Raw genomic sequence first — 20,199 nt, 5'->3', positions numbered from 1 at the left:
AAAACATGGCGCCCAAACTCAGGGTAGGGATTTAACCCTCCATGTATTTTTATACGTACGTACATACACACTGAAAACGTTTTGAGGAAACCAGTAGATTGTTTTTTGGCTGCATTCATAAAGAGAACAATTTAAAGACTTTCATTCCCACATCCCCAGCAGCACTGTGCATTGCCAGCCAGGAAAACCTCTGGCTGCGTTGGAAGAACCGACTGTTCCTGCTGGGGCAGAACCTGCTGCATCTTCTCATCAAACACCTTTTCAGGACTGCTTTTCTTCTTTGTCAGTATTGTTCTCAAGTCTACTCTCCAAAGCATCTAGAGCTCTCCTATGCTTGGCATTCAATAAGACCCAATAAAGACTATGATTGTACACATCTTGGTGGACTACACATGCCGGAGAATGGTAGGCCTTGCACAAAGCCCTGTGGGACCTATTCCTGCAGTATGACAATCAGCTATCAATAACTAACTACTAATCAGCTGCCTGTTGCTCAGTAAACTGTACCTGTTCTTTCAGCGTCTCCACAGGACACAACTGCTGCTCTTGGGAGGTACCCTGAGCAGAGCAGGCATCTCACACCTCCTCTAGCTCAAGATGCTCTGCAGATTTTGAGTTCTGTGCAGATTGCTTAAGGCAAAATCTCCTGGCCCCTAACTGAAGCAGTCTGTGTGTCTGCCAAAGGCATCAGCTGCAGAACACAGTGCAAGCTCTCATCAGGCCCTTAAGTTTTGTGTAAAGGGGAATCTCCTGAGTCACAGCACCTGAAGACATCCACTCAGCTAACTTACCTGCCTTAAAAAGGGATTACAATTTAGTTTTACGCTGCCTCATCTGACACAAAGCCGAAGCTAGAGCTATCTTTTCTACCTAAGTCTCTACCATAACTTTCCCAAGTGCAAATTTTCATTATCTGCTAATTGGAACATCACCTTAAACTCCAACTGCATTCCTGATGCAACAGTTAATAACACATTTGTGTTCTTTGGGTATTTAACATCACTACAGCTTTATATGATAGCCATCAAATCATAAAATGGTTTGGGTTGGAAGGGATCTGAAAGATCATCTAGTTCAACCCCCTGATATAAGCAAGGACACCTCTCTCTAGACCAAGTTGCATAGTTTGGCATCATCATTTCCATTAATAAATGTCATTTGTAACAAACTTGAAAAGCTTGAACAAGGGAAGATGAGTTTTACACTGTAGTATAGGCATTTGCATCAGACTGCACAATTTCCAAAGGCCTCTTCCAATCTTAGTTATGAACTGCCTCTGCAAGTGTCTGTAAGGTTACCAGTTTGATGTGAAGGATAAGGCATATGGGTCTTAACATAAACCTCAGCACCACTCCTCAATACTACAAAACAACAGTATAAAAACTGCATGAAACAATGAATGTATTCAGAAAATGTAATTAATTAGATTACCACAGTTTTGTCCATCATCGATTCTTCAGGATCACACACCTAAAAAAAAACCAAAACAAATCTCATCTTTGGAAGCTCTTGCCAAGCTTAGACAAACATGGCCATTGGTCTTGCTTCCATCTAGTACAGTGAACAGCTAGAAACCCATCTCATACAGTTATGTGCTTAAATCCACACACACTTAGACATCACAGGACTGACTATCTGTCCCAGTCAGTGCATTACATGAACTCATTTCTCTGCCATCAGATAAGTTTCAAACTTACCTGAACTTTGCCAGTGGAGAGACTATTTGTAAGACTTTATCCATGAAAGCTAATTGAAACAACAGCAAAACTCTTCGTTCTAAATATCTGGTCCTTAACACAATCTCTGAACTTCTCACCAATGCAAGTGGTCCCAAGATTTTCACAAGTGAATTCATGAAAAAAAAGATCTGCTGGCAGAATTAGTAATGTTATGAGAGAGAAAAACACCAGACAATGTAAAATAAAAACATTTTAATATAGTTACAGTGTTTAGGAACACCTCAGGAATGCGGATGACATGTAGCAGCTATTTTTTTATTCCTTTCTGTGTTAATCTGAGATACAAGCTGGAGTATTTCTGGGTGAACAAACTTTCCTGTAAAACAAGAGGAAGAAAAAGTTAATTAATGTCTTCATTTTTTTGTGTGTGCATGCTGGCAGTGAGAGATCATCAGTGCTTAAGGCTCAGAATGAATTCCAAGTTACTATTTTAAGAAAGACTGCAGTCCCATTTTATTCCAAACATGGAATAACTATAACAACTAGTTATAAGTTTTTTTTTGGGGAAAAATGTCCATATCCATATTTTTGCTCTGTTAAGACACTTAGGAGCTGAAAAAGGGATGCACCTTGACTAAGACAATCCAATGCTGCATATCCTGCTGCAGGAAACCATTCCAATGACAAGAGCACTTACTTAGGGAATATTCCCTAAGCTCTACTGAGACAGTAGCTTATGGTTTAAGTTACTGAAGCAACAAAGATAGCCCTTAAAAAAAAAAAAAAAAAAGAAGCATTCTAGCTTCCCTGATGTTGAAATAACAGTATTTTTCAGAGAACTCATTTTCCTGAGGAGTCACCCAAGGACTTGTCAGGGTCACTACCTTTGGCAATCACTGCTTCTCTCCATATGCTTGTCTGTTCTATTTTTTCCAGGACAAAATGAATTGGAGTCAGTCTCCTTCTGGTGTTCAAATCCCTTGCTAAAACCATGACAACAGCTATTTTACCTGTATTTCCTTTTAACTTCCATGAGACACAGTAGAATAAAAAGCAGTATACAATTGCATCTAGAGCCCAGTGAGAGTTCTTTCTCACAAACATAACTTCACTGGTTCATGAAACACTAACAAAATAGGAACAACTCCTCTCAGAGCACCAGGGAAGATTGAAGTCTCTTTTACACCCCTCTAATGATACAGGGAGATCCTTAAACACATACTAGTGTAATAAAAGCAGAGCCTCTCTTCAAGACCAGAGTGATGCAAAAGAGAACTTGACTTAAATGAGATTCTGGTTCAATACATACAGATAAATGCAAGCTATTTGTACACTGCAATATTTTCCCCAAAATACTACAGGTATTTGAGAGATTAGTAAAATAACTAGTCCTGACTTACTCTACATGCAGGAAAACAAAAAGGTAATTTGTATAGTTCATTTACCAGAGGGGGAACAAAAAAAAAATAATCCACAACCAGGAAATCACAAAAAGCTCACACACACAAATGCCATACCAGCAGTTGAATCATAAAAATCCTGCAGTCTGCCAGGAGTGTTTTCCAGCTCTTCATACTCAAGTGCCTGCAGTATCATCTCGCACTGATCCAACTGTTTTACAAACTTGGCTTCTGCAGTACACTGGTTTTCATATTCCTAAAGAGATTTGCAGTTGTAAGAAAAAAAAAAAAACAAAAAACAAAAACACAACAATGTTATTCTGAAATAGAGTATTAGAACTCTTCACCAATCTAGGATTTTTCATTAGTACAGTATTCGTGACAATTAACCTTTCCACTCTCTTTTTAAGAAATCTAGGCAGAGAAAACGCTTAGATATGTGCTAAATTTCTATTGTAAGAAAATTTAAGGACAAGAATTCTTCTGCATACTTCAGCTTAAATATGTACCAAAGTGTTTTGCTGAATTGAGAAGGATATGGAGACAGCCCTATCAGACACGGAATTAAATGAGTAGATTCCATTTAACAATATTATCTATATACTTTTTCACAGCTGACCAAGGCTATGAATTAACCATGTCACGTGTCTATGTGTTACCATTACCTATTTCTAAAGCCTATTTTACACTTTTTTTCACCAGTTGGTATTTTCATGAGGAATTGTTCTTTACGTTTTTCCTGTCACTTCCTCTTAAGCTCTTTGGTCTAATCTGCTTGAGCTGTTGTCTTTATCTCACTCTTAGGAGATGGCGAAGGGATTAATTTATGGGTTTCCTTCCCTTCAGACTTTAGTATCTCTGCTATCTTTACCCTCCCTCCATTCACAGTCAGTATATATTTGTGAGTCATTCACATTTCCAGGCACTTGAACAATTTTGCTGTCATTTGCTCCAGTGATGGCTGCAGATAGGTTCACCTGTCTTTTCTAAATCTGCTGGATTGAATTTGATCTCTCTTCAACTGGCTTTCTCCTGGCTTCAAAGCCAAGTGCAGAAAAAGGCTTCCTTTTTAGAATCATAGAATTATTAAGGTTGGAAAAGATCTATAAAGATCATCCAGTTCAACTGTCCACTATCAATACTGCCTGCTAAATCATGTCCCTGAGCATCAGATCTCCATGTTTGTTGAACACCTCCACAGATGGTGACTCCACCACCTCCCCAGGCAGCCGTTCTGCACAAGTTATCATCACCTTGGCACCCACAGCAGTTCTGACCCACTCCTCATTGCCACCACCAATCATCAGAGCAGAGGCTCCAGCCCACACCACACCCAGCTGTGCTTTCAGATGCATACATTCAAGTGTGCACAGCAAATCCACAAACCAGAGCACTGTAACAGCCAGAAGAGGTTTTTCCTACTGACCAAAGAACATGGCAGGATGTTTTCACCACCTTGAAATAAGCCATAAAGGTCCTAAGCTGCTATATGAATTCAGTGCACATCATAAAGCAGAATCTTTTGTTTCTATAGCAAGAAAAAGAGAGAGGAATAAACAGATGAACAATAACCTCATTCTGCATCTTAAGAAGACAACTGTAGTTGCCATTCAGTGGAAAGATCCTGGTTTGTGATCCCTGTGCAGTCAAGCTCAGTTAATGAACATGATGTGGTCATTTGCTTCTCTGGCTTGCTGCTAGGAGCCCGTTTGTTTTTAAAACTTACTACTTTACATCTGAAACTCAAAAAAATCCAGATTTTGATAGCCATATTTGGTTCATGCACTACTTTATTTGAACTTAAATGACATGTTACATTTTCAATATCACTTTGATCACTATTTTAAATCAATTCTGTTCCCCTAAACAATGTTGTTCTATGTTGTTTGTTCTGTTCCTCTTTTCAAGCTGATCTCTGCCTTTTTAAATTGTTTAGATACAGCAGGCTACTTTCCTAAATCTACTTATTTCTGTTCTTTTGCAGCTTTTTTTAATCACTGAAAAGAAACTTTTTTTGGCAGCTTTACAAAGGACAACTTGGGGAGAAAGAGAACTATGGCTGTTCACTTGCACAACTCTGTCCCACCTCCAGCAATTATCCGGAAGCATAACCTGCTACCGATCTTTGTGTCAAGCAGCCCACCAGGTCTTATTCATACCTCAGCTTACATTAACCTCAAGAAACTTCAGCTATTATACATGCAACTGTGCACAGTACTTAAATAAACACTTCTTCCCTCCCCACAGGTGTTTAAGAATGTGAAATAATAGCATACTTTGGAAAAGAATAACAGGTCCTTCAAACGTATCGCAGCCTGGCTGTTAAAGTGACTCTTATGATTTAGCTCTTGAAAATAAAAAGAGCAGGACAGAGTTAAGTGTGCCAACTCATTTACTTCAATGTTTTTTTCAAACACACTTGGAGTTCAATCAAGAATTGAAAATACACCAGAGGCATCTTCTTGTTGCTTTCCCCACCACCCTACAGATTTGAGGACTGCTCACCAAGGCAGCACAAAGCAGCACTCCTCACGTGGCTGAAGGGGTGTAGGGGCAGAGGTGCGGGTAGAGTAGCGCAGAAGAGCATGGGATAAGAGTCTCAGCAGATCTTGTCCTAGCTACTGTTCAGCTCTGGGCTGTAGCTTTCTTCACTCATTTAAATAAAAACAAACAAACAAACAAAAAAACCAACAAAAAAACAACACAAAAAAAGCTCTGGCTAGCTAAGAGCAGCATGTCATACCCTGTGATCACAGGCTTCTTATTTTCTGCCTTTTTTGCTTTTCTTTTTAAAAAGCACCTCGCTGTTCCACTTAAAATAAGACTAAAAATCTAATATGCACACGAGGTCCCTCTAGATTATCCTCATTGTTATGTAGGTTACACTCATGCTGCTACACTGGAGATACAATGCCAATAAATTATCCTGAAAATAGAGAACAAAAGATCAAAAGCATGTACATGTTAAATTATGGTTACTGAGAATGGCAGAAAGCTAAAAGGCTGAAGAACTGACTGCATACTGAACCAGCTCCTATACAATCAGAAGCCTAAAGCAATGAAAAATAATAGGCAACTGAAATTCTAAGCTTATCCATCATATTATAACAGCTTTCCAAAGAAGAAGGAACCACTGTTTACTAAATAAACACACAGAATTTCTTTTCTAGATCTAGTTGTGCTGAGTTATGTCCTTCTACTTTGAAGGATAGCACTGAAAACCCCACCCTGTTGCTACCTTACCAAGTAACCACAGGAAAAACAAAACAAAAAAAAAAAGCACCAGGGCTATAACCAAATGCAGAAATTAGCTGTTGATATCCAGAATTTAAATACATCCAGGTGGACAAGAGTGCCAGCATGAAATACAGTTTCAGGTTATGGAGGCCAAGAGATCTAACTCAGTTTGCAACACTGCTCTTTTGTCATTACTTTACATTTAATTTTAAACAAGGAGTTAGTACTAAATATTTAGTTTAATGGGCTTTACAGTAAAGAAATGGAAGCCACATAAATTAGTGCTTGCATAAAAAGCAGAAAGTACTCCACAACGGTCAGTAGCCATTGTCTTTTCCTGTATTGAAAGATCATGAGCTGAAAACAGCCAGATGTCAACAAGTTGTTTAACGTGTTGTTAAAAAAAAAAGATTTCTATCCAAGAATGCTGGATGGAGTAGACAAACCCTTCCTTTAGTTGTACAAACCAAGCCCTGGACAGGTTCATCTGGAACTGAGAGCCCGAAGGCAGAAACTGTTATTCTACTAAGTTTTGGGGTTCCTTTTTTAGAAGGAATTCACGGGTGTCAGCTTCACCTCCAAAGAAAGTCTACCTACCTTGCTTGAGATCAAAGAAGAGAAGACATGATTTCATAACTAAACAGAAAGAGGCTAACAGGCTACCCTCAATTTTATTAAAGGATTAAAAAAATGCAAACTTACCTCCCAGAGTTCATAAATTTCTTTTTTGAGGTCCTCTGATAAAAGCTGGGTCAGTTGTTGCATAGCAGCCTGAAAAATAGAGTCAGAGTACATTTCTATTATGTGTTTTGAAGAATTAATTACTTGTTACTAAGTCTGTAGAAGCATACAGTACTTAATACACTTACAAGTGCATATGTACATGAAAGCCACGAAAGGAACAGTAGGACTACTTGGCAGAGGATCTTTTCTGAGACTGCTTAAGTGAATATAAAATCAAAACAACCTAAGAGTTCATTCAGTATCTTAAAGATACTTAAGAAGTTGAAAAAGCAGCCCAGAACGGAACAGGCGAGTCACATACCAAGACCTGCCATTAACTACCAGCTCTGCCTTCCAGATTTAACAAGTAGAGACAACATTTGAACTTAGTTATAAGTACAGTTAATTGAGACAGTTTCAAAATATAGACTCCTAGTGCTGACAAGCAACAGAATCACAGGTACCTGCTAAAGCAGGTACCATACAATAGGTAGCACAGGTAAGTATCAGATAGATCTTGAAGATATCCAGATAGATCTTGAGTATCTCCAAGGAAGGAGACCCCACAACCACCCTGGGCAGCCTCTTCCATTGCTCTGTCACTCTCACTGGAAATAAGTTCTTCCACATATTTGTGTGGAACTTCTTGTGTTCCATTTTTTGTCTATTGCTCCTTGCCCTATCACTACACACCACTAAGAAGAATCTGGCCACATCCAATTGCCTGCCACACTTTAGATATTTATTAACATCAATCAGATCCCCTCTCAGTCTTCTCTCTAGACTGAACAGACACAGGTCTCTCAGCCTTTCCTTGTACAGGAGTTGCTACAGGCCCTTTATCATCTTTGTCACCCTCTCCCAAACTCCAAACTCATAGCTACACATTTCCACTAGTAGGGATGAGGACAGCTACCCATTCTTAGGTAGGTGATATAACATAAGCCTTTTGATAACCCATCTAATGCTCTGCAGGAATAAAGCACAGCACTGCCAGATTGAGATACCATCTGTTCAACAATAAAAATTGTGGTAGAAGGTTTAACACAGTATCAAACTGATGGTATAATCAGCAAGCAGAAATTGTCTTGCATGCTCTTTGTGTTCTCTCAGCTAACCAGTCTCACTTCTAAGCCATTTCTACTATCTTCTTAGTAACACTTAGGGCTGCTGCTGCAACAATCAACATCACAGGCAAAGACAAAGATTTTATACCCTGACTGTTACTCCATTTGAAACACAGGATGCAGCTCACAATATGGCTGACCTGAATCAGCTGCTCCCCAATATTGCAATGCCTAACCCTTAGTGAAACTAACAGGTCAATGCACAAGCAGACCAACTTCAGAACCAGTAAAGGGAACAAAGAGCATTCATCAGCAAATTGATAATTCAGCTCTGTTTAATGCTTCATCCTGTTTACCACTGAATCAATAGAGAAGTACTAATTGAGTTAAATGGAAGCAGCAGATGCAAATACTGAAGAAAAAAATGAAACAAATTTAGACATCAAATCATCTTTTTACTGCCTAAACACAAATGAGACATCTGATCATAGGCTCCGGGGAAAGCGATTTTTTTCTTTTGTTCAGGGTAAGAGCACACAACAGAAAGTACACTGAAGAAAAGAAATACCAAAACTACAGTCTGTTAAGATAGTACTTCAAGAATGCTGAATGCTGCTTTGATCTTTAAAGTTCCACTTCCTTAGCAAAAAGCTTACTTCCACAATTAGTCATAACCCCTCACTCCCAAGTTTTAAACAGGCATGCATAAAAGTGAGAAAAAAATAAATCACTGCAACATTTTTTTTTTTTTACGCTCTTTGAAGCGTTAACTGTAACCTCAAAGTGATTTCCAAGGCATCATGCTGCCCTCTAGCTGTGACTGAAGGAATAGTTTACATTTTATTCAACAACACATCAGAAACAACAGGCCAACAGTTTGGGCATGTACAAGGCCAAAAATAAAAGGCTGGTCAACAGAGCTAACTCAGGCTACCAAAAATCCAGCCACTGCAGGACTAAGTGACTACTATGAAGATTACTTCAAAAGTTTTCCTTCTGTAACCTCGGGAAGGTACACATTAAAAAAAGCGTTGAAAATTTTGGTTGTTTTGTGACAAGCTTGTGCAATGTCAGTTACAAAACAGATTATTGAAAGGGTCTCTTCATTAGCACCACTGCATTTAAAACACGCCAAACACTTCGCAGATACAGTTTCACAGTTGATCTCCATACCTCTTCTCTCCTGTGTTTCTCCTCTTTTGAGATGTTGTCTGCAGGAGCAATGTCTCCAACAATACATTCAGCCATATCATGAACCAAAGCTAATCGTATGCATCTGACAAGAAAGAATGACAAAATAATTGGCTTTTCAGAAATTTAGGTTATGTATTGTTATTCATAAAGTTAAGAGGATGCAAAATTTATTCCTTCACACATATAAGTATTCTTCTTAATTTTACATGGTGTCTTTTACTACTTTGCTAAAGGAACTGGATTCCACTTACACATACATTAAATTCCTAATTTCTAGCTACTGCTACTTCTAAGTAGAGATTTAAGTATAAGTACAGCTTGTACAAGTGCATACCATTCAGAAGTAAGGTACTTCATCACCACAACATCTCTCAAAGCCAAGAATATAAAGCCAACTACATTATACACTTCCCTCGTAACGGGCAGAATAATCTGACTGCAACCATACCAAATTCAATCCATGTGACAAAACAAGTTCACAGCTAAATAGCTATGTCCGTATATAATAGAATACTCAAGAAAGTCTTCATGTTTTCATCAGCTCCTGAAGCAAATCCAAGTCACCATAGTAAAGTCACCAAATGTGACCCCATGCTGACAACTAACTCAGTACCGATGACGTTCTCTCTTCCACACTGTGTTACTGAAGAGGTTCCTGATTGCTAGAGTGTTAACTCAGTCTGTGTATGTCTGCCCAAATCCACACAGTGTATGTGCTTGCCTCTGTTGTCTATTGCATCAAACTGCTTTTAACTGAATGCATTTAGCTTGCTTACTTCTGGCTTGAGAGACAGCCAGCTCAGAGACACAGCACTCTGATTTCAGTGACAAAAAGCTTTTGTCTCCTTCACGCCTTCTGGTAAAACAGCAACCTGCTAAGAACATGGAGGGAAAAAAAGAAAGAAAAAAAATCACAGAATCTCAGAATCATTAAGATTGGAAAAGACCACTAAGATCATCAAGTCCAACCACCAACCCATCCTCACCATGCCTATCAACCATATCTCTCTGTATCACATCCACACAGTTCTTGCGTGCCTCCACAAACAGCGACTCCACCACCTCTCTGGGCAACCTGTATCAACACACTATCACTCTTTTAGAAATCTTTCCTAAAAGATGTGGGAAAAGCATTCTAAACACCTTCAATGTGCTCCAAACACTCTGTCAGCTTGAGAGCTGTTCCAAGCACTGCGCTCGCAGCTCTGACAGCCGCAACAACCTGAAGCAGTCTCACCTGTCCTTGTTAAGGCTTTTGTCTTCGGTCACCAAGGCCATCATTGCCATCCTGTACATATGATCAGACACGCTCTCTGGCTTTGCCACGTTCCTGTACACCCATCCTGTCCGCGGTACTCTCTGGGTGAAGACAGTAAGGTAGTCACTTACACGTGGCAACCTTAAGTTTGGTAGGATCCCGCTTTACAGGCGCTCTGCTCACACATCTCCACGCTTTCGCAAAGCAGTGGCAGCCCCTGCTCTGCCCAGGCAGGCGCCTACGTCTCGAGTCCGGGCACACCGAACCGCCAGGCCCCAGAGGCCGGCCTGTGTTTCCAGTTGCACCCGCTAGGGCCCCGCTTCAGCTCGGCCCGACGAGCCCGACTCCCAGCGAGTCACCGCGGCGACCCTGTTCGGGCCCCGAGGCGTGCCCGCTGCCCGGCTGGGAGGCGCCTTCCCCCGTGCCGCCGCCCCAGCCCCGCGCCCCCCGGCCGAGCGGCCCCGCGCCCACCTTGAGCTGCCCCAGCAGCCGCAGGAAGGGCAGCATGCCGCCCCCGCCGGGCCCCGCCGCCATGCGCGCCCGGCAGCCGCGGCCCGCTTCCCCTCTTCTTTCTCCTCCTCCCGGCCCGGCCTCCCGCCGTGTCATCGCGGCGCCGCCGCTGTGAGGCCCAGCAGCTGGGCCTGCCCCTCAAAGCCAAACCGCAGCCTGGAGCAGATACGACTTTATAGATACTCGAGGAGGGGGGATGGTTGCGTGAGCCACGTTGCTGGCAGTTCTTCCACAAATTGCCAAGAAAGAGCAGTGCTGGCATAGGCTGTGTTAGTTACTAGCCTTGCAACTTCACGTGTCACGTCTATTACATCAGCTATGTATTGTGGGTGCTTGAGTTGAAGTTACTTTGTAACGTGATAAAAGCATACATATTGCTCACGTAACTGCGTTGTGAGGAAAGAATCAGGAGTGAACTATCTAACCATGGGCTGTACAAGCTCTGCTGGTCAGCGTGTTTTCTTCTGATTAAATTCTTCATGCTCCTAAAGCTTTTCTTTGAACCTAAAAACTGCCACAAAGGTGGAGAGGTAGAAACTGGGCTGCTGTGGATAGGGGCAATGGCAAAAACAAATTGCTGCTGAGGCCTTCTCTGAGCAGCTCAATTATTCACTCAAATTATTCAGCTCAAATAATTCAGTCAAAACTGATGACATTTATGATCTTCAGCAGGCTTTTCTTCTTCTTTAGTAAGTAGAGTAGGCTAATATAATGATTCAGAGTAAAGGGAGTGGTTATCACAGATGCTGCACTCAAACCTTTTAGTTTAGAGACTCCTAGAATCTGGCTACAGGCACTTCTCATCACTTTCACAAATTAAGTACATAAAATACACTAAATTGCTTTGCAATCTGTAGCTTTTCAGAATGTGTTGTGTTTTCTTTGCTGTTTTTATATTGCCAGTTGAAATTACAGATAAAGGTTTAAATGTGGCAATTAAATACTTTTTTTCAGAGAAGAATATCCACTGTTTGTCAGATATCAACAGATAGCAAAGTATTTTTATTTTTGCTCCTGTATATACTTCAACACATTTCTGAATTAATAATAAAGCCCGAACACATTTTGGTAACCGTTTAAAAACTATTTTGCCACAATAAACAAGGATGATAGACCAGGAAAGTCATCAGTTTTCCATTTGTATGTGATTGTAGAGATGCCGCATAGTCCGACCTCCCCTGTGAAAGAAGATCTGATCTTTCAAAACCACTCAAAGAAAAAACTTGCACCTTTTCTCTGGGTTAACTGCCTAGCAAGAGAATAATGTCCCAAACCATTTCTGGCCATTGCTTGTTGTTCCATTGCCACTATCAGGAGAAGTTTAGTTCTGTGATGTTTGTAAACTCCTTCAAGTAGCTGTAGGCTGCTACTCTGTGACTCCTTAAGATCTTCATCAGACAGTACAGTACCAGCTCCTTCAGCCTCTTCATGAAGTGATTTACATCCTGGTCATCTTGGTAGACCTTTATACCTCTTGGACTGGGGAAGCACCAGCCTGGTCTCTTGTCTAGGCAGGGCTTCACCACCATGAAGCATAGGGGGTCAGTAATTCTCCTCAGTTTGCTGAGTATGCTCCTAATGTAGGCCACCGTATTGTCTACTTGTGGATGGAAGCTGTTGCTCGTATTAGACTTAGATTTCACATTATCCCAGGTTCTTTTCAGCAGAGTTGATTCCCAATCCATATCTCTCATATCTAGTACCAATGGAAGGGCTTATTCTGCCCTTAGAGCAGGGCTGTGCATTTCTCCTGGAATTTCTTAAGGCTTTTATCAGCCTAATCCTTAAGTTTCTCAAAGGCCCTCAGAACTGGAGGTCTATTGTTTAGTATGTCAGTCACCTGCCTTAACCTTATCTAAAAATAAGCTGATGGTACATCCTGTCCACGTTTTTGATGACAGTAATGAACCACGTAGGCCCTAGTATCCCTCCATAAAAAATTCAGCTTGTTGTAAGCTTCAGGCAGATTATCAATGATCAGTTGCTACCCACTGAGCCCAGCAGTCCAGACAGTTTTCCATTCATCTAACTATGTTCATTTTATACTTCCTCAGCATGAGAGTGAAAATGTTGTGGAAAATGATTTTAAAAGTTGTTCTGAAGTCAAAATCTATTATATCCATTGCTTGCTCCTCCATTTCATCATAGGATGTAATCAGGTCGGAGAAGTGTCATTTGTCCTTCATAAATCCATACCAGCTGTTCTTGATTGCCTTCTTGTCCCTCTTTCCACTAGAGTTTCATCAGCTTTCTTTCCGTATCTTACAGTCTTGGTGGCCACAAGCTGAATCTTTCTAGTTTCTGAACAGTTCTCAATTACCTTCTGAACTCAGGCAATCATAAAAATATCAGAGACTTTCATTTTCATTTTAAACAAGATGCTGTATCTAGTTCAACAGTGCTCTTTTTAGAGATAGCTAATAGCAGATATTTTGTCTTTTAACCCTCCCTAAAGGTTTCTATTCAGTGTAGATGTTTAGAATATGTAGCACTTTAAACTGAGTAACTCCTTGGCTTTTGCAGGATCTTTAACAATTATTTAACATGGATAAAGCTTGTACAACATAGAAGAAGGAGGTTTGGTTTTCAATTTTATAGTGTGATAATCTGTTTGCCACTGGAGTCCTAGAGATGAATTTTTTGAATCAATTCTTCTGAGACATTAATAAGGCTGGCTCACAATCCCCAGCCTTGGCTGTCCATTAAGTTTAGAGAATGCTATCAAAATCAGCTTTCTGTTTTCTGTTGCACTTAAGATCCGAGCTCCAATTGAAGCCTTTGGAAACCTGAAGTTTCCAATGGCATTTGGGAGAGCAGAAAGCCACTAGGTAATGGTATGCTGAACATGGCAACATCATTTATCGTATTGATGGAGAACAATTTTTTATGCATCAGCTATACATAATGTCTTGGATTACTTTTTTCAAAGTGTAATATATTTCTTTAAGTGCATACATTAAAACACACTGTTTATGTGGATGAAACATACCTGTGAGATGTACATTATGCAGCAGTTGTAATTCTTTCAATTTTTATGCAAATAGAACTGCTTACTTACAAAGATTTTCTATCTTGTTATTCTGGAACTGTACCAGAGGTATAATTTATGAGTATTTCCAAGTACTCATCATATGCATCGCATGTAGTGTTAAATATATAGAACCTCTGTCGGACTGGAGGACTGTGATATAATGCAAAGCCTTAAAACCAGACATAATTTTGTTCTTGACTACGTCGTCTGAAAAGAGCAACAAATTCGGGATGGCCAGCTCCTTGCAATTGTAATCCACTTTTTTATTTTATTAAGAGACGTTAGCAAGGATATTCCAATTCTCTCCACAGGATATTAAGATGATGTTAAGGCTTAAGTCTCAATCTTCCATCAATGTCATATGGCTTTCTTTCCCTATCTTTCTCTGCAACAGGTGCAATTCGTAAAGGGAAATGCCCAATTGCATTACTGCCGTTGAGTAATTTGTACTTAGTAGCGGGAGATGGCGCACTTGCCTCACACATCTCTACTTCGATAGCATTTGCTACTCCCAAGTGCCTGGCTAAAAGTGTGCTTTACAGCCTTCAAGAAAAAGTACCAAAGAAAAGAAGATGTTTTATATACTTTGTACTGTAATATGAAAATCATCTCTACAAATGCCAAGTGACTGGCGACAGAATCTTCAGCCACTTTTAAGGTGGATCTTAATCACCTTGAGCTTTACTCGGTGTAATGCCAATCATAGCACTTGAAATTTTGAAAACTCTTGTGTGTTCTGCCAGTATGGACTTGGAAAGCCTTACACTGGTGAAATACCCCGAGAAAACACAATTAATTGATTAAATTCATTTGTTACTTTCTGACAGAAGAAAAAAAAAAGAAAAGAAATGGTATGTAGCTCAGTAGAGGCATTAGGATGATTGTGTATCACAGACCTAAGCAGGAATAATAACACTGATATCTTCTTTATGAGAAAACATATTGACAAACACTTGCCAGACACTACAAAGGATCATTTCAGTTCTCCAAACTGTGTTATATCTTACTTTATATAAGGCAATCTTAGCAATGATGTAAAAGTAGCTAGTGAAAATCTGTTGCAGGAATCCTTAGCAATGACATAGTCAAGACCAAACAGATGTAGGAGGAATGCCTGTGTTCAGACTTTTAATTCCAAATAGGCAAATGAGAAGTAGTGAATGCAGCTAAATGCGTGAGAGACCTACACATTTGGCTTCCTTAATAGAAGCTGCCACAGAGGTCAGTAGATACAACCCACCCTGTGTCACAGTGTCAGCACACCTGTCAAATCTTACAGGATGTATTAGGAGGTCATCCACCTGCCCCGTCATCCATGCCTGCCTGAGGTGATCTCCATCATCATTTATGGAGTTTTCCCTGCTATGGTTCTGCGCTTCAGAGCACAGAGTTGGGGAACGTTGCAGGCTGGAGTCAGCTATTGCCAGCGTAGGTGACTGTAAGGCCACCACAAAAAAGAGAAATGTTCTCCTCGTTGCTGTTGCATAACATCATTGACTTTTTGTGATTTAAGAGCACATTTTCTGTCTGAATTCTTAGGACTAGCCTATCTTTGTGCAGATGTAACAGGTCCAAGGAGCCAGGAGCAGAACTTTAGAACAGAACATTTAACAGAAGAAAAAAAAAAAAACTTCAGTTTAAAAGCAAATCTTACATGAACAGAACATTTCAAATGTAAAAAGGCATCTGAATTAGAGGATTAGGTCACGGCACCTGATTAATATCATTTGATCTTCAGCTATTGAAAAGTCACTGGACTTCTCAGAGAGTGGAAGCATTCAAACCTTAAATGAAAGCACAAGCCTGGCTTAGAAAAAAACTGCTAAACTGAAAACAACTTGCCTTGCTTCAGTAATTGTCTTTTTCTCTCTGCTGCTGGGGGATGCATCCAAGTCAGGATTTAGAAATCCCCTGCATTTCAGTATAACAAAGAAGGAAGGCAAAACTGAATGAGTGCACCTCAGATGCTACCTGAGAAAGGCATACAGCATGTGAAACTTGCCTTGCTCTGCCATATCATATTTATTTCTTGTTTTGAGATAGAAGAAAGATACACAAGGATCTCTTTTTTGTTTGTTTTCTTCACTGTTGTCTGCCTTTTTAATTGTTTTTAGGAGGGAAAAAATAAAAGAAGCTCCCTCTTGACCACAAGACTCACAAAGACCCCTGACAACATTTAATAAGAAAGCAAGAGAGGGAGGGAGTTTATTTTCTAAAGCTGTATTTGTTTAAATATGAATGACTAATGAACACTTTTAATGACGTAAATTTTTGTTAAAGTTTAAGTCTTGCTTTGGAGCAACTAGCAAAATCGTAACAGACCAAACTTGATCTTCTAGAATTCTCTAAGGGAAAGCAAGGTGAAAGGAACCTTTATATGATATAATTGTGCCCTTTGACATTGAAAACACCATGAGCAACAAGAAATCACATGTAAAAAAACGAATCTGCTGGTTACCTCTCATTTCTTTTTAGTTAAAAAGCATATACTGTTTTCACTTATTATACTTCAGTGAGTTTTGAGGGGATTTTTACAGCCCCTTGCTACTGTGAACAGTTAGTAAAGTAAATAGCAAGCAGACCAAAATTAAAGAATTTATTTTCTATCTCTAATGTCCAGATGGTCACTTTGCTCAAAGGGCTTTTCTGTGCTCCTTTGAAAGTATTAACCAGTATACACAAGGATTATTTCTCTAGTTTTTGTAATTAAACAAACAAACAAACAAAACAAACAAACAAAAAAAAAAAACAAAAAATGATCATTTAAGACTCACGATATTATTTCAGTTGTTCTATCTGGAGCAAAGCAATATTTAGAAGTATGGAAAAGCAGTGAATATTCTTGTTTGTCCCTATTTCCCAAGTCAAGCTTTTAGGTACTGCACGTTCATATAATGAGCTCATAGATACTACTTAAAGCCTGTTTCATTTTCAGCAGTCTTCCAATTGCCAGCCAAGTCAGGCCCTGCTTAGCTTTCAGAATCAGATGTGATCAGGCATGAAACAATGTAAAGAAAAATAAACCCTCAAAGGCACTTTGAATTGTAGTGTAACATTCTTTTTTTTTCTGATGACATAGGAAAAAAAAACAAAATGGAAGCTTTATCACAGCTTTGCTTCCTGTTGAGTTTCCCCACCCACCCTTATTACTGTGAGCAACATTTTTCAAAATAAAGGCGCCCTGACTTGTTTGTTATTGTAGGCTCTGAGAAGAAGGTCAGACTGGGAACACTGTCCAAATATATGCCTCCAGCCCCATTAAGGACCTGTAAGCACACTTATCTCCATCCGCCGTAAAGCAATTCATGGTCTTCCAGGGAGAGCTCATGATATCACTCAGCTTTGCATATACGTAAGTGTATCTGCTCATACATCTTTGCAAGACCTGAATCTGCTTCATTCCTCTTGGTTCTCACACAGGAAGAGGAGGATGCAATAGCTGCAGCCTCACTCCTGCCTACTGCCAGATTATTATTTGGCAGACTAAGGAGTGCCTGCCTGTGGGTATGCAGCCCTGAAGCCACTGTGCCCCACTGTGGGGCTGCAGGCTGGAAGGAGATTGCTAAAGGCACAATCCCTGGCAGCAGCTCAGAACTATGGCTCCTCCTCTTTCATGTGATTGATGCATCTCGTGCTAATTAAAAAAAAAAATTAATCCATTCGCTATTTTTGTCCAAATAATTGAGCTCCTCAGGTATCCCAGAAAGAAACACATCAGCTCTAGGCATTCTCTTGCTAATCCAAGGAAACCTTTTGCACGGGCCTCTGCTTTCTAACCTGAGACAGACTTTAATTATCCATTATTTTGTCTTCCTCTCTGTGAGCCTACAGCTGAATGCATTGTGCCACCCAGCACATTAGTCAATCATCACAGCTTATGGAGCACTCTACTCTACATCTTGGCTTCAGTGTCATTCATGTGCACCGAATGGAGACGACACGCAGTTTCAAGACGCTGGGCAGATTTAAGCATGCTAAGGCCTGTCTGCCTGAATAGTAAATAGCTTTGCTGACATTTAAGCCGCACATGGCTTGATGTTAGGTCAAACAAAAATGTCACACTATAATCACTTTTTAAATAGCTGTTTCCGGCTCAGTTAGTATTGTATAGTTCCAGAAGAGAAAGCACTTACAAGCTGACAGACAGAAAGAGGAACCGTCTGCATAGGATGTTTGCCTAATCCCATCCCTGCCCTTGCCTGTCAGACTCGAAGGCTTAGTTTGTTTTAAAAAAAAAAAATGTGTGTATACAGTTTAATGCCACCACAGTTTTCAGCTGGGCAGACTCTAAAGACAACTGGCGAATCAGTTTAGGGAGTGCCTTTGGTGCAGTGTGAGGGATCTGGGCAGCCAGTGAGGTACTGGGCTTCTCAGCAGCCCTTGGCGTCAAGGCTGTGTTTTGGTACAAGGTCACGGCACTGCTGAGGTGCTGCTGCTTGGAGGGTACTTAGAGGTAAAATCCTAATGAGCTCTGACAGCAGAAAATGTGAGGGTTCTCACATTGCTGAGCACCACTCCTTCAATTAGACTCTGCCTCTCAAACACCCTGTGGAGGATGTGGACCACAGGGGAAGCCATGCAAGACTTACTTCCTCTCCCAGCCACCTCAGCTCGGTGGCTGAAGTTAGATGGTATGATTGCCTCCATACCATTTAAGTGAGGCTCTACCATCCTGCCTTGTCCTAAATGGTTCCCGTCATTCCCACAGGGCCCAGCTGTGTATGGCCATGGCACACAGCAGTGCTCCCCAGGGCCCGGTCTCCTGCCCACCCACACAAGGCAGTGTGTTGGAGCAACGTGTGGTGGGGCTGAGATGTGTTGTGTGGCTTTCCTCTCCACAGCTTAAAAGTGGCTGGAGGGAATACCTGCGCCCTGTTACCTGAAAGCATGCCGAGGCTGCTCCTTCTTGTCACTTCTTCTGCTCCCCCCGAATCTGATGTGTGAAATGCTACCCACCTGTGTTTTTGGCACGTTGTGCTACAAACCCTCCTAAGGGTTGTGAGGGGTTTGCTGTGGGGCAACAGAAAGCAGTAATCAGAAGGTGACAGCAATGGTCAACACATAACACAGCTAGAAGGCAGAACATGAATTTTCTGCAAAGATCAATGAAAATGATTGATTTTTTAGCCTAGAGAGCTAAAAGAATTGTGGAAGCCCATGAGGGAATAAAGCAGCCTACCAGAGAAGAAGCCAACCTTTTTTGGCTTTCAGTGCAATCTTTTTCTTTCTTTCTTTCTTTCTTTTTTTTTTTTATTTAAACTTCATCTTTTACTTTATTTCTGCCAAACTGGGAGGCTGAGAAGGTACTCCAAACATGTCTGAAAACCACCAGGAGGGTCCACCCCAAGCACCACCTGCCCCTGGCTGATGCTTCACAGAGGCTGCTAATCCCAGCTTGTAAGTCTTTCTTGTAAGTCATTTTCTCTCCCAATTAGATCAAAATGGTGGCACCAATCTGAGCTCATCAACATGGAAATTTCTTGCTAGGTTGATTTTCCTCAGTATTCTGAAACAATGTGCACTCTCTATGTAAGTTTATTCCTATAGAGATATATTTCCAAGCTGCATTTGGACATTCAATAGTAAATCTTCACAGATTCCTCATTTTCATTTCACATCATAGTTACAGAATGCAGTGTGTACAGTCTAATCACATAATAACAAATGTGGTAGACAAGCAAAATTCTTCCACTTTTGGCCTGCAGAAGATAAGCTTTTGCCAAATGTGGTCGCAGACTATCGGGCACTATGGAGGGGGAGCTGAGAAAAATATAGCCTCCAAGAGGTAGGGCATTATGAGCTTTTGTTTACATCTAAGATTTCTTAATGCAGGATGCAGAAGTAACTTTGGTTATGCCTCAAATTTGCATTGGCAAATCCTTTTCTTTTTGTCACAGTTTAAGATCTGGGAATGACTGCACTTAGCCACATTCATGAAGGTGAATAGTTGCACTGAAAAACAAATTGTTGTGATTTGTGATCTTATGTGATACAGATTAACTGACCAAGAGAATTCAGACAGGGGAAAATGAAAAGCATCCCTGATGGTTCAGACACAGACTTTTAAAATATGAATTAATGTTTTGCTTTGAGCATTTTT

General features: G+C 40.5%; 1 protein-coding gene and 1 long non-coding RNA gene across 2 annotated transcripts; both read right to left on the bottom strand.

Moving 5' to 3' along the window:
* Positions 1-1,916: 1,916 nt before the first annotated feature.
* HDDC2 (HD domain containing 2) lies at positions 1,917-11,246 on the bottom strand. Its single transcript, XM_085217378.1, has 6 exons — positions 11,030-11,246; positions 10,538-10,659; positions 9,280-9,382; positions 7,019-7,087; positions 3,197-3,335; positions 1,917-2,055 (listed from the first exon to the last, which is right to left on the bottom strand). Exons 1-6 carry the CDS (start codon positions 11,162-11,164, stop codon positions 1,961-1,963), a joined length of 663 nt encoding a protein of 220 aa, XP_085073504.1. The 5' UTR covers positions 11,165-11,246; the 3' UTR covers positions 1,917-1,960.
* LOC146544998 (uncharacterized) lies at positions 3,359-7,012 on the bottom strand. The gene is made up of 2 exons (XR_014881419.1): positions 5,585-7,012; positions 3,359-4,607 (listed from the first exon to the last, which is right to left on the bottom strand). It is a non-coding gene; the product is annotated as an uncharacterized LOC146544998 (long non-coding RNA).
* Positions 11,247-20,199: the final 8,953 nt, after the last annotated feature.

This window comes from Meleagris gallopavo, chromosome 2, assembly GCF_905368555.1.
Source record: "Meleagris gallopavo chromosome 2, MGAL_WU_HG_1.1, whole genome shotgun sequence".
In the NCBI taxonomy this organism is placed as follows: domain Eukaryota; kingdom Metazoa; phylum Chordata; class Aves; order Galliformes; family Phasianidae; genus Meleagris; species Meleagris gallopavo.
Note: the sequence above shows the minus strand (reverse complement) of the source record. Positions and strands in the feature narration are given on the sequence as shown.

What these genes read in the sequence shown, in the direction of transcription:
- HDDC2 (XM_085217378.1), bottom strand. Translation starts at nt 11,164, where the DNA reads ATGACACGGCGGGAGGCCGGGCCGGGAGGAGGAGAAAGAAGAGGGGAA. An exon ending in AAAAGCCTTAACAAGGACAG is followed by an intron (nt 9,383 to 10,537) that starts GTGAGACTGCTT and finishes CTTTCTTGTCAG; the next exon opens with ATGCATACGATTAGCTTTGG. An exon ending in TTTTTATGATTCAACTGCTG is followed by an intron (nt 2,056 to 3,196) that starts GTATGGCATTTG and finishes CTTGTTTTACAG; the next exon opens with GAAAGTTTGTTCACCCAGAA.